A 14,005-nucleotide genomic window follows, 5' to 3' on the forward strand; every position below is an offset into this window, starting at 1 on the left:
CGAGGGGAGCAAGTGTCAAACATGCAGAGCAGGGGCAGCCCATTCACCTCCTTGGTTTGGACTCACCTCGGCCCAGTGGGCAGTGTGATCATCCCCATTTTACAGATCCCTATCGGGACACTGAGGCCAGAAGAGGGGCTTGCTCTGCCCTTGATGGCTTAGCTGGCCTAGGACCCTGGGCCTCAGCCCTGGCACTATATCCTCCTAAGACCCCCAGCACCAAGGATCTGGGGGCGGCGGGTTGGGAAACATCCAGGTATACAATGTCACAGCTGTACAGGGGGGTGCCAGGGACATTTATTTCTGAGGTCTAGAAGCTGCAGGGCATGCTCCCAGCCCGGGCTCTGCAGCCTGGACCAGGGAGGAGGTTGAGGGATAGATGGGAACCCCCTGGAGCCGCTCAGGAGCCCCCCACAGCTGGACGGCTGAACATGTGGTGGGGGTTATATCTTCTCATGAACGCCAACTCCCCTGGTCCCGAAATGGGGGTGCTCCCACAGGTGTCATAGCTTGGGTGGGGACAGGGAGGAGAGAAGGAGAGAGAATGATGGACACAGGGCCTGAGGTCCCCTGACCTTTGCCTGGACTAGAGCTTGGAGTCCTAGGCATAGGAGCCCTGGAGAAAGCGAGGCTCCACCGGCCAGGCTGGATTAACCAAAGGAGAGCAGGCTCTTCCCCTACACTTCACAGAGCCAGTCCTCCCTCCCTGGCCTTTGTCATCACCCAGCCCCCATGCCCTCCTCTTCCACTCCCCACGCCCCAGGGTGCCTGTCTCCCCTAATAAAAACCCACCACTGGCTTCCTCTGGCCTTCAGGACACAGCCATTCCCTTGCCTGGCCCCAGCACTGCCCCCTTTCTCTCCTCCCCAAATCCTACTCAGGGATAGGTTTCCCCTTTCCTCTAGGGCAATGGTCGGCAAACTCATTAGTCAACAGAGCCAAATATCAACAGTACTTCTTCAAAATAGACTCGCCCAGGCCGAAAACCGACTTCTGCGCACGGGTCACGAAGTTTCAATCGCACTGTACGTGCGCCCACACATGGTATTTTGTGGAAGAGCCACACTCAAGGGGTCGAAGAGCCGCATGTGGCTCGCGAGCCGCAGTTTGCCGACCACGGCTCTAGGGCAGTGGTTCTCAACCTTGGCTGCACATTAGAATCACCTGGGAATCTTTTTAAAATCCAGATTTCTGGGCCTCATCCTCCGGAAATTCTGTTTCTTTGTTATGGGGTGGGGCCACAACATTAGTAACAAAGAAACAGAATTTCCGGAGGATGAGGCCCAGAAATCAGGATTTTAAAAGGATTCCCAGGTGATTCTAATGTGCAGCTAAGGTTGAGAACCACTGACCTAGGGCCATGTGGACACCCCCTCTCCACCAGGCCCCCATCTGAACTCTGAATGAAAGGCTTGAGGCAAAGATTAGCACGTGGCCTATAAGCCATTCACCTGGGCGGCTCCCAACTGGTCTGCTGCCTGCCCCCATTCACAATCCCAGTTATTGCCACCAGGGGGCAGTGGTGCCCACTTGGAAATTATGAGCCCCTTGGGCAGGTAGCAGGGAGAGACAAGGGAGGGAGAGGTTAAGGGGTTCTGGAATCTTGGGGATTCCTTGCTCAATGATTGTTACCCATGTCTGGCCTTCAGGGAAAGCCACTCCAGTAAGCCTAGCGAAGGGGAGTTGGGCTGTGGGCCTGGGCCAGGGGCTTTTACGGAAGAATCGAGGGAGGGGAAGGGGATGAGGGTGGTCCAGGTCAGGGACCTCACCGCTCCTGGTGCCCTGCCCACTTACCAGGTGTAGATGAGCAGGCCAAGGAGGGCCGTGAGGAGGACAGCCAGCAGCACTGACAGGACGGCAATGATGACCACTGTGCCCGCGCTCCGGAGCCCTGGGGTAGCCTGGAGTGCCTCGGCTGAGAGGCATGAGGGGACCACACAGGCCGTGCAGGGAGGGAAGAGATATGATCTGACCTGAGAAGGGGGGCCTGGAACAGCCTCCAGATCAACCACCCACACCCAGGTTGGGGGAGGGCCGCCTGCCGACAGCGTAATGGTAAAGGCAGCTCTGACCGAAGGGCTGGCCCACACCCAGTCCTCGGGCGGGATCGCCCTAGTGTGTGAGCTCTCATCTGGCCCATACCTTGCTGCAGACGGGTGTCGCTGGACCAGTCTGTCTCAGCCACGGGTCCTCTGTCACTCATCACCAGGAACTTCACTCTGAACGGAAGACCCAGCATTGGGGGTGAGGGTCCCTGGGTCCTGAGCTTTTGGGCCCTGGTGCCTCTCAGTCTGCCCCCTTGACTCCCAGGGCCTGGTGGGTGGGGGAGGGGGACTAAGGCTTAAACACAGCCTTGGACTCCAGTGCCAGCTGTGACATTTCCCAGCTGTGTGGCCTTGTGTGACCCCCTCACCCGCTCTGGGCCTCAGTGTCCACACTTGGGAAATGTGTGTGGAGTGGACTAGATCCCCCAGCACGGAGCATCCGTGAATCCAAGCCCTGAGTGAGGGGAGATGGCTTGAGGGACCAGTCCCTCCTGGGGGCACCCCCTGCCTGGATGGGGAGACTCCACCTGTGGGATCCAAATTGCCGATAGGGACAGGGGCTCAAGTCAGGGGTCCTCTGCTCAAGAAAGACAGGAGAAGTCACCCAGGCCTCCTCCCATTTGCAGAACTAGGGCAGGGAACCCAGGCACCAGCTGGGAGCTGCCCCGGCTCAGGTTTGGGCACAGGCAGAGCTGCTCACCCGTAGGGCCCTGGGCCTGGCAGGGGGTGGTTGCAGCCCCTTGTGGTTGGGGAGCAGCCAGTGTCATTGCCCACACGGAGGACCTGGAGCTGGTTGCCAGGCTGGCTACCCGGATAGAGTGCCCGGTTGGCCATCAGCGTGAGGTAGTAGCCCTTCTGGGCGAAGTCGGCAGGGACTGGGCTGTCCTCCACCCTCTGTGGGGCGATGAAGTTCTGGGAGGCTGAGGATGGCATTCAGGTCAGACGGTGGGTAATGATGGCTCTGGCGGGAGGGGCTGGCCCACCCCCAGGCCTCAGGAGCCTGCAGGTCCCCAGGCCTCGTGCTTGACCTGCTCATCTGGCCCCATATGGCATGGGGGCCACATGGGCAGGGCTGCAGCACATCCCACCAGGCCAGACAGCCCCTGGCCACATCCCTGGTGGGCCCCTTCCACCCCTTCCACCCCTCCCACCCCTGCTGCTCCTCCAACGCCCCTGTCCATCTCTCAGAGGGAAAACCAGGCCTGCCCCAGCGGCACCCACCATTGCTGTGGGCCACCACCAGCCAGATGGGGTCAAAGTCGGAGATGTTGAGGCAACTGAACTGGCCTCGTGGCTGCTCCAGCGTGAAGGTGGACTGCGTGCGTGTCCCCACGAGAGTGGCACTTGAGAGCTGGGGCACATAGTTGATGCGCTCTGGGGCCGGTGGGGTCAGAGAAGAGGCTCAGCCAGGAAACCAGGCTCCCACAGCCCAGACTGAGGGGGAGGGCAGGAGCCAGGGAGCCCAGATCTGAGGGGAGAGGCACGGCCCCGCCCTGGGGGTCCTAGTCTGAGCGAGACTGAGGGCTTTTCCTGGGAGCTTTGTTCAGGCTTTCGTCTGTGCCCACAAGTCCAGCCCTGGCCCTGCCTGGGAGCCTAGGAGGGACGGGCTCTGGGCGGCCAGGGGAGGCCCGTCTGGCCCTGCCCTACCTCGGGTCTCTGTGTGACGGACAGAGTCCAGGGAAGGGGACAGGAGGCCCCTGCTCCCAGCTACAGGAAGTTCTTCTGGGGAAGAGATCGTAGGCTTTGTTAGGGTTACACTCAGATCGGAGGGAGCCTGAACCCTCTGGTGCCCAGTGACCTCGAGCTCCCTCCAGCTCCACCCACATGGTCCAGATTGCATTGCTTGATGAGAGAAATGAATGGCTGGGGTGCAGGGGGAGGGGGAGGGAACAGTGACAGAGGAAATTCCATGCCAAGACCTCAGGCCTGGATGTGAGCCACCAAGAAGGGGGCTGTGTCCTGGCTCAGAGCCTAGCACACCCTCTCCTCCCTACCCAGTGCTCTGCCACCGCCCACCCCGCCCTCAGGCACCTTCCCTCTGGAACTGGACCCCTCTCGGCCCCTCACAGCCTCATCCGGGAAAAGCAGGGATGGCTGAGAAGGACGAGAAGCCTGGGCTCCATGCCCATGCCCAGCCCTGCTGCTGGGGGAGCTCAAGGCCCCTAAATTCTCCCCAGGCCTCCTGAGAGCAGTGCTCCTCCTCTTCAGCCCCAAATCCCGGAGAGCCGCAGAGAAATGAGTGAGCTTCTGTGCACGTCTCCAGGGCCCTCTCGCCCGCTTTGGTTCAATTCAGGTCAGTTAAGTTCATTTCCATTCCATTCCAGTTCACTCCCAGGGTTCAGAGCTAGCACCCTCCTTCCTCTGAGCTCCCAGCTCTGTCTCAGGCCCAGTGCGCAGTGCACACAGCAAGGACCTCATGCTGCCTTTAATGAGGGAACGGGGGACAGCGGCGGCGGCGGGGAGGCTGCGTCTCTAAGCCCCTCTGGCTTAAGAGCTCACAGTGACCAATGCCTGCAGCCCCCCTCCGAGAGCTTCCTTGGGGGCTGTCCTTGGAGGCCTCTTTTAACTTTGGTCAGGACAGGAAGGGGGGCGAGGAGGGGAGAAGGGGGACCATTTGGTGAGAATTGGAGTGCAGGCTCAGGGTGCACAGAGATGAAACCCAGAGAGAGAGGAAGCATGCTCACTCCCCTAGGTTGGTGTGGGGGACAGGGTCTGCCTTGTGACCTCTTTGGTGGGTTGTCTCTCCTGACCCACCCAAGACCCAGTCACCAGCCGTGAGGCATGGGAGCTGAGGTCTGTGCTGAAGCCCGAGGCACAGTGGGCACCCCTGCCCCACCTCCCCTCTCACTCACCCAGGCCTGTCCCCAGCGGCAGGCAGACCAGCAGCAGCAACGGTGGCATCAGCAGCCCAGACTGTCCCCGACTGAGCCCCATGGCCCGCCAAGTCCAACTGTTTGTCAGAGGGTCTGTTGTCTGCAGCGTCCAGAGCTCCGAGCTCCTGGGCTGGGCTTGGGGAGGCTGCTTCTGGCACCTCCTGCTGCCCCTCCCAGGTGCCCCCTCCTCCCAAACAACTGGTTGGACAGGTTTTGGGGCAGAATCTGCTGGCCCCATGGATTTGGCATTGCCAGGGAGGGGTCTGAAGAGAACAATCAGCTGCTGCTGCCAAGACAAGCCTGGACACCCTCACCCCAAATCCAGGAGGGCCCGGGAGGGGCCGTGGAGTGAGGAGCAGCCGGGTCCACCAGCCGTGACAGTCCTGCCTCACCCTGTGAAGTCTTCTCATCCTAACAGCCCCCAACCAGCAGCGAGAGCTCTCACAGCCTCCTGTGCAGAAAGGGGTCCCCTCATTTTCTACATGAAGCATAGAGAGGGGAAGGAGGTGTGCCCAAGATCACCCAGCCAGCCAGGCTGAGCCCGAACTGGAGGATCACACCCAGAGGCAAGCTCACAGGGGGCTCCCTGACATCACCCTCCCTCCCTCCTCATCCCAATGACCTGCCCTCTCTCCAGCTGTGGCCACTGCCCAGGCCGGACAACACAGAAGATTACTGAATAGGGCCCAGGGCGGGTGGGAAGGGCATGGACTGACCCCATCTCACCTGGACAGGAGCGGCCGCCCCACATGGGTTTCCTGCCTCGGGCACCAGCCCCTCTCAGCCGGGTGTCTGCACCTGGCCAGAGATACCCTCCCCAAACGCAATCTCCTTTTAGGAATAGTAAAATAAATAAATAAATAAATAACCATTATAAATATTTTCTAGCTATTATCATGCATTTACACTCTCTTTAACTCTTTTTATTGTTTTCAGAGAGAAAGGGAGAGGGGAAGAGAGATAAAAACATCAATGATGAGAATCATTGATCAGCTGCCTCCTGCATGTCCCCCACAACCCAGGCATGTGCCCTGACTGGGAGTTGAACCGTGACCCCCTGGTTCATTAGGCTGATGCTCAACCACTGAGCCAGGCGGGCTGGGCTGCACTGTCTAACCGTGTACCAGTGCGTTGTTACATCAAGTGCACCCCTTTGCACGCCTGTGCCTCCTCCTGCTGAAAGCTCCCTGAAGGCAGAGCCTGGCCCTCACTCGGGAGGGCGGAGGGCAGCAGAGTGGGGTGGGCTCCCAGTGTCTTACACGGTCCCCCCCCCCCCCGCCCAGAGAGCAGCCGTCTCAGCACAATGGGGGTGACACTGCTGGGTTTCAGATGCAGGTGGTCCTGCAATCAGTGCTTAGAGGGCACGGAGGTGGCACAGGCAGAATTGTAAGCAAACATGTTGGCCTTGGAGAGAGAGCATGACCAGGCTGCTCTGTCCAGACGCAGAAGAGAGGGGGACACGAGTGGGTCCGACTGGGGCCCAGCCAGCAAGTCCCAGTCAGACCCAGCCCTGCGAAGGCTTTCTTTACCCCCCAGCTTTTCACTGTAGAAATGGCCACATCTCTGTCGTACAGAAGTACATCGTACAATGAATGCCGGAATAGATAACCTCTACCCAGATCCAACAAGTGTTAACGTTTTGCTATCTTTGCTCTGGATCCCTCCCTCCCAGACAGACAGATTCACTGTATATATATATATATATGCTGTGTTACTCTCTGTACATGTGTGGGAGGCAGTTAGACAGGCGTGAGCAGAGTCGGAACCATAAGCCAGGTTCGGAAGGTCACCAGGGAGAAAGCCCCAGGGGACATTTCCTCCCCCGGCATTTTGCTGGTCCTGCGGTTGGGACCCTCCCCGGCCTTTCCTCCCTTGGCCTGTCCTAGTCATGGGGTGGGAACGGCTTCCATGGTCCCTTGCGCAGCCAGGCCCGTGAGCATTAAGCCCTCAGGACAAAGAGGTTCTGACCCCCATCTAAAGGTTTTGGAAGCAGAGCCTGGGGTCTGTTGACCACAGAGACAGAGTTTTGGTCAAACTGGAGATAACATCTAGGCCTCAGTTGTGTTTCAGCTCCAGGCCCAGAAAAGCAGCAGAACCTGGGCTGACATGAGGACCAGCTGCAACGACTAATGACCCCGCGCACTGGTGCCGGCCAATCAGTGGAGACCATGACCCTGAGGAGACACCTGGAGAGATGACCCTATTCTATCGTGATCCTCCCTGAGACCTCCAGATAAGAGCCTTCAAGATGAAAGACTCAGCTGCCCCCCCCCACCCCCCGCCGCCCACACACACACCTTCTCCTCTCCCCAGGTGTGTTTCTTTGCTTTTCTTTCTCCTAAGTTCCAAGAGCCCTCCTTTTGCCACTGTAACTTGCATCCGGAGCTCACACAGCCTAGCTCTCACTTCTTTCATGGCTCACTCCTTCTGCCGGACTTTCTTTTCTTAAATATGTTTTTATTGATTTCAGGAATGCAGAGGGAGAGCTAGATAGAAACATCCATGATGAGAGAGAATCATTGATCAGCTGCCCCCTGCACGCCCTCTACTGGGGATGGAGCACGAAACCTGGGCATGTGCCCTGACCGGGAATCAAACCGGGAGCTCCTGGTTCATGGTTGATGCTCAATCACTGAGCCACACCAGCTTGGGCATACCTCTGTGACTTTCTAATCCAGGGGTCCTCAAACCTTTTAAACAGGGGGCCAGTTCACTGTCCCTCAGACCGTTGGAGGGCCGCACTATAGTTTAAAAAAAAGCTATGAACAAATTCCTATGCACACTGCACACATCTTATCTTGAAGTAAAAAACCAAAACGGGAACAAATATAGTATTTGTATTTGCATGTGGCCCGCGGGCCGTAGTTTGAGGACCCCTGTATCTAAATCAATTTTCACTTGTACTTGAGACTTGGCTCTGAATTCTCAAGGACAGAGGCCACACCTGTGTTCACTGCTACCATCTGCCGGTCTGTATACACACGGGTATGTATTGTGGATGGAAAGAGGCCACAGGCTAACCCAGGGGTGGGCAAACTTTTTGACTCGAGGGCCACAATGGGTTCTTAAACTGGACCGGAGGGCCGGAACAAAAGCATGGATGGAGTGTTTGTGTGAACTAATATAAATTCAAAGTAAACATCATTACATAAAAGGGTACGGTCTTTTTTTTTTAGTTTTATTCATTTCAAACGGGCCGGATCCGGCCCGCAGGCCTTAGTTTGCCCACGGCTGTGCTAACCTGACTAACTCAGGGAAGGCCTGCGTGGCGGTCTTGCAAACTCAGAGACCTAAAGTAACCACAAAGGATGGTCTGAAATTAAACTTTAACTAAGAGCAGTTATGGTGGGTAGTCATGTCCTAGGCCAGTATCTTCCCTGACAAAGGTTAATCTTCTTTATTTTTATTTTTTTTAGTTTTTGTTTTGTTTTGGTATATATATATTTCAGAGAGGAAAAGAGAGGGAGAAAAAGATAGAAACATCAATAATGAGAGAAAATTATTGATTGGCTGCCTCCTGCATGCCCCCAACTGGGAACTGAGCTGGTAACCTGGGCATGTGCCCTTGACTAGAATCGAACCCAGGACCTTTCAGTCCACAGGCCGACGGTCTATCCACTGAGCAAAACCGGCTAGGGCAAAGGCCAATCTTTACCTTAACTGAGCCTATTGTCTTTTTGCATCTACAATATCAATATTGTTGGTGAAAGGGTGAATCAAGATACAGGGCTCTGCTTTAGTCGGGGCTAATAAAAGAAAGCTCATTCTGGCCTAAGCCTGGCACAACATGCTCCCCTTAAGTGGTTATTTTACAGAAATTCCTGAAGACCATCACCCCTGCACAGCCCCCGGAGAAAGGACGTCTGGCGCCAGCAGGACAAAGGGCGACTAAGGTCCTGATGCGTGTGTCAAGCCGAAGCCCCGCCTGCAGCTCTCCCTGAGCATACAGAGCCTGCCCCCTCCCCAGTTCGCCGACGGCTCTTTCTGAGTCAGGCCGCCTGCGCCCAGGTGACAGGAATAATTATCATTTTGATTACACTGAGCCTTGAGTCCGTTCTGTGTGACCCTGGCCCAACCCGGAACCTTTCAGTTGGAATTTCACAGTAATTTTCCTTTTTCCAGACCCCTCAAAGCACAGGCACCGCTCTCCAGAGACCACAAATCCTCTCATTGTTATTGAGTTAATGGTTGACTGTTAACTATCTCGCACCCACCTGAGTAAAAGAAGTCCGTGTCCATCATTTTACTTTTATCCAATCCCGGAGGTTTCTCCACTTTGCTTTCTCCCGCCTCCCTAATCTATCACCAATGGAGTTCATGTAACCCACTAGCGTCTCCTCTTTGGATTGTAATGTGTAAAACAAGGTGGAAAACCACCATCCTCCGGAGCATTATCTTAATTTGTTGAGCTTCTGCTTCCCGGACATTGTCGACAGTTTGGCTCAAATAAACTCACAACAATTCTTTACAGGGTTGAATGTTTTTTACGTTAACATTACATGCAGGAGGTATGCTTGCATAATAGCTTTTTTGTTGTTTTGTTTTAGAAAGAACACAGGATTGTATTGTTCCCGTGTCAGAGGCAGGTCTTTGCAGGACGGGGGAGTGAGTTTTGACAGCAGGGAGCAAGCCCCTACTTGCCAGCGACGAGTGGGTTCTGCAGGACCAGTGGCCGAATCCCACAGGAACGTCTTGGGATGTAGCGGTCCTTGCGGACTGGCTGGGACTTCTTGCCCTTGCCACGCTTGGGGACCTCGGTCCACATCCCCGTCACGTTCCCCAGCGCCATGCTGCAGTGCCTGCCAAGGCCTTCACCCGGCCGGAGCTGCTTCTTGTTGCGACAGCTGCTGAGCACCTGGTGCTGTTCTTGACCGCCTGCGTGGGCACGGAGAGTGGGCCCGTGGCAAACTCTTCCTCCTCCTGCTCTGCAGCTCCTCCGGGGTCACCGCACTCTTGGGCTTGTCCTCCGCATTGCGTCGGCCCCTGAAGAGCTACAATAGGTTTTTATATATTACTTTTTAAAAATCCTCAACCTCGGAGTGAGGATATTTTTTCCATTGATTTTTAGAGAGTGGAAGGGAGGGGGGAGCAGAAGAGAGAGAGAGGAGAGAGAGAGAGAGAGAGAGAGAGAGAGAGAGAGAGAGAGAGAGAGAGGAACATCGATGTGACGTGAGAGAGACACATCAATTGGTTGCCAAGGATTGAACCTGCAACCGAGATATGTGCCCTTGACCAGAAATTGAACCCGTGATCCTTTGGTCCGAGGGCTGACGCTCTAACCCAGTGGTTCTCAACCTTCTGGCCCTTTAAATACAGTTCCTCATGTTGTGACCCAACCATAAAATTATTTTCGTTGCTACTTCATAACTGTAATGTTGCTACTGTTATGAATCGTCATGTAAATATCTGATGTGCAGGATGGTCTCAGGCGACCCCTGTGAAAGGGTCGTTCGACCGCCACAGGGGTCGCGACCCACAGGCTGAGAACCGCTGCTTAACCGCTGAGAAAACCAGCCAGAGCTATAGTACATATTTGTATGTAATAATATTAATACATATTCCCTGCTGTGCCCCCTCTTCCTGCTCCTGACGTCCCCAGCCCAGTGGGTCCCAGTGTGCCGGGGGTGGGCCCAGATGCTCAAAGAGGCCAAGGTGGTGGGGAGCATGCCAAGTCCTGGGAATATAGTCTGTTTCTAAGGACCTTCCTTGCTGTGTAACTTAGGGTGACTCATGGGACAGGGTAGGGCTCCCACTCACCCCCTCACATAGAGCAGCCGGCAAAAGGCTCCCAAAGGCCCACCCAGCCCTGTGTCACCAAACAAGGCCCAGACTCCTGACAGCCGTCACGCCCTGTCCTCAGGAAGCGCCCAGGGAGGCGGACCAGGGCTCTCCCTTACCCTTCCCCAGCACAGAGAGGCCCCAGACCTGTGGCCTCGGACTTTGGGTAGAGAGGGGAACTGCAGTGACCCAGTCCCTTCCTCCTCCACTAGCTTGGCCTTGGGGCCCCTCACCAGACCCTGACAGAGACCCATTTGTGCTAATATCAAGGGGGAAAGACCTACAGTTCATCCACTCTGCCCGGGGCCTGACTCTTTCTCCTGCCTGGTGGTCTGGCCCCTTCCCAGTGTGTTTGTACACTCCTCTCGACGGGCAGCTCACCACCTCCCAGTCTAGTTAAGGCCTCATAAACATGGAATCATGGAATCAGAAACCAGAAAATCTCTTAATAGGTGAAATCTCACAACTTCAGGGCCATGAAACAGGCAACCCTGGCTGGTTCCTGATCCACCGAGCCTGGAGCCGGATCCTTCCTGTTCTGAGCCTGCATCTCCCCCTCTGGACACTGGGCAGCTGGAGGTCAGGACACTGAGAGCTTTTCAGCTGTTCCATTTAGTTCAACTGCTCAGCGAGGGTCTGCTGTGCCCCAGGACCGCTGTACACAGCGGGCATGAGCTTCGGCAGGGCAGAAGCTCTAGAGGAGAAGTGGGGGTTGGGAAAAGGGCAGGCACTTTATCCATTTAGGCCTCTAGCACAGCGGTTCTCAACCTGTGGGTCGCGACCTCTTTGGGGGTCGAACGACCCTTTCACAGGGGTCGCCTAAGACCATGGGAAAACACATATATAATTACATATTGTTTTTGTGATTAATCACTATGCTTTAATTATGTTCAATTTGTAACAATGAAAATACATCCTGCATATCAGATATTTACATGACGATTCATAACAGTAGCAACATTACAGTTATGAATTAGCAACGAACATAATTTTATGGTTGGGGGTCACCACAACATGAGGAGCTGTATTAAAGGGTCGCGGCATTAGGAGGGTTGAGAACCACTGCTCTAGCAGGTTATCATAGAGCCCCTGTTCTGTGCCAGGCTCTGGGGTACCCCCGGGAAAATAAACCAAGTCTGACATCCTGGTGGGGAGGGACAGGCAGTAAATAAACAAATACAGGTATAACAGAAAGTCTGGGAGTGATACGGCCACAAGGAAACAAAAGCTAGGAGGTTAGAGTTATAGCAGAGGGGCTGTTTTAGGCAGGGAGGTCGTGGAACCCTCACAAGGTGACATATAAACATAACCTGGATGAACCAGAAGAGGACGAATCATGAGACCCCTTGAGAGAGTACTCTACTGGCAGAGGGATCATCAGGTGCAAAGGCCTGGGGTCAGTTGTCTATTGCTGTGTCACAGATGCCTCCAAAGCTCGGAGGATTTAAACAGCAGCCATATAATCATATAACAATTCTGTAGGAGGGCTGGGCTCAGCCGGGTGGTTCTTCTGCTCTGTGTAGCATCAGCTGGAGTCATTCATGTGGCGATGGCCAGCTGGGAGCTCAGCTTCATTCACACGTCTTGAGGGACTGGAACAACTGACCACGGGCTGGGCCTCTCCTCTGTCCTCTCCCCTCCCCTTTATATTCCCCCTCCCGCACCTCTCTCTCCTTTCCTCTTTTTCTCTCCATGAAGTTGCTCATTATTTGGTGATCCAGTCTAAGCTTCTTTACATGGCAGCAAGATCCTCAAGAGGGCAAAAATGGAAACTGACAGGCCTCTCAAGGGCTCGGCCTGAACACTGTACAGCATCAGTGCAGCCCCGTTCTAGGACCGGAGCAAGCCAGAGGCCAGCCCAGGGTCAAAGGGAGGGGAGGGGATGTCACGTGGAGGGAAGTGCAACATCCACACAGGGATGGCGGAAATGCCAGTGCCGGGATGGAACAATCCATCATGGGCCCGAGTGGTCACCCTGCAAGAAGCTGAGGGGTGTTCATGGGAGACCCTGTCCCCCAAGGCCCAACTCAGGCCACCTCCCTACTCTGCTCATCTCTCCCTGCCGCTCACTCCAGCGAAGGCCTCCTAAAACCCAGTCTGCCCCACCTCACTGGGACATCTCGGCATTGCTCAACTCCTCCGCTGGTATGCAGGGCCTTCCACGCCTTGCCCCGGGCCATATCTCCCCGCTTTTGACGTCCCCAGCTCCACACCTCCCTCTTCCCTGCCACCTGAGCCCCTCGACACACCTGTTGTGCTCAGACACCACCTCCTTCAGGAAGTCCCCCATGTGCCCCCACCCCATGTTTGATGCCTCCCCCAACCCTAACCCTAATCCTAATCTTAACCCTAACGCTAAACTTGTCTTGTTGCCTCCATCACAGGTCCCCTCCCCCTGAAGTGTACTTTCTGTGCCCAGTTTTATCTGCACCCCAGCTGGGGCCAGCAGAGGACCCCACGTGGAAGAGGCGCCCATAGATGTCTGATGACCTGAGTCCACTCTCAGCTTCCCACCCTTCCTGCCCATCCCCCCACCCTTAGCCCCCATGCCCATCCCACCTGCCCTGGGAACTCCCACTGCTCTGGTCCCTTGGAGTTAGGGCTCAGACAGGGACAGGGCTCCATGCACAGGGCTGAGAAAGCAGAGCTGAGCCTGGAGTTTTCATGAATTACTCCTGGGGGCTTTGGGCCTCCTCCAGGAGGAGCAGGGAGGGGTGGAGGTGGGAGGGAGAGGCCAGGATGACTAATGGGACATTCTTCTCGGTCCCTTAGAGGGAGAAGTCAAGGAGAAGAATGGTTGTCAAGGGCAACACATTCTTTCCCGTGGCTGTGGGTAACTCTGGCCTGCGCCACCCACAGGGAGTGGGGTTTCGGGGAGCTGGGGCTGGAGTGTCTGGGCTGAAGGAGCCTTGAGATCTTCCCTCACTTTACAGAGGGAAAGCTGAGGCCGGGAGGTGAGCAGGGCTCACAGCAAATGAGGCATAAAGTGGGAATCCTGGGCTCCTGTCTCAGTCCTGGGGCCATCTCCAGGGGCCAGGGACATCTAGGCTGAGGCCTGCGTGTGAGACAGCAGAGGTGGGCCAGGATGGCTGCAGTGGCTTCTGGCATCTCTAGCTGCAGGGAAGAGAGAGAGAGCAGCCCAAAAAGCTGGGCCAAGGGTCCAGTGTGAGCAGGGTCAGGGCCAGGGCCAGAGAGCAGGCAGGCTCCAGCCTGCACTCGTCCAAGTCCGTTCTGAAGGCCTTAACCTGCCCAGGCCCTTTCTTACCCCTGAGCCTCTGTACAAGCTGTTCCTGCTGCCTGCAAAGCCCC

The 14,005-nt window shown here is 55.9% G+C and overlaps 1 protein-coding gene and 1 pseudogene across 1 annotated transcript; both read right to left on the minus strand.

Moving 5' to 3' along the window:
* Positions 1-359: 359 nt before the first annotated feature.
* LOC118656982 (uroplakin-3b-like protein 1) lies at positions 360-5,052 on the minus strand. Its single transcript, XM_036310827.1, has 6 exons — positions 4,898-5,052; positions 3,267-3,419; positions 2,746-2,965; positions 2,143-2,219; positions 1,795-1,915; positions 360-509 (listed from the first exon to the last, which is right to left on the minus strand). Exons 1-6 carry the CDS (start codon positions 4,977-4,979, stop codon positions 401-403), a joined length of 762 nt encoding a protein of 253 aa, XP_036166720.1. The 5' UTR covers positions 4,980-5,052; the 3' UTR covers positions 360-400.
* Positions 5,053-9,480: 4,428 nt separating this feature from the next.
* Positions 9,481-12,876, minus strand: LOC118656541 (annotated as a pseudogene).
* Positions 12,877-14,005: the final 1,129 nt, after the last annotated feature.

The sequence above is a fragment of the Myotis myotis genome, unplaced genomic scaffold, assembly GCF_014108235.1.
Source record: "Myotis myotis isolate mMyoMyo1 unplaced genomic scaffold, mMyoMyo1.p scaffold_m19_p_5, whole genome shotgun sequence".
Taxonomy (NCBI): Eukaryota; Metazoa; Chordata; class Mammalia; order Chiroptera; family Vespertilionidae; genus Myotis; species Myotis myotis.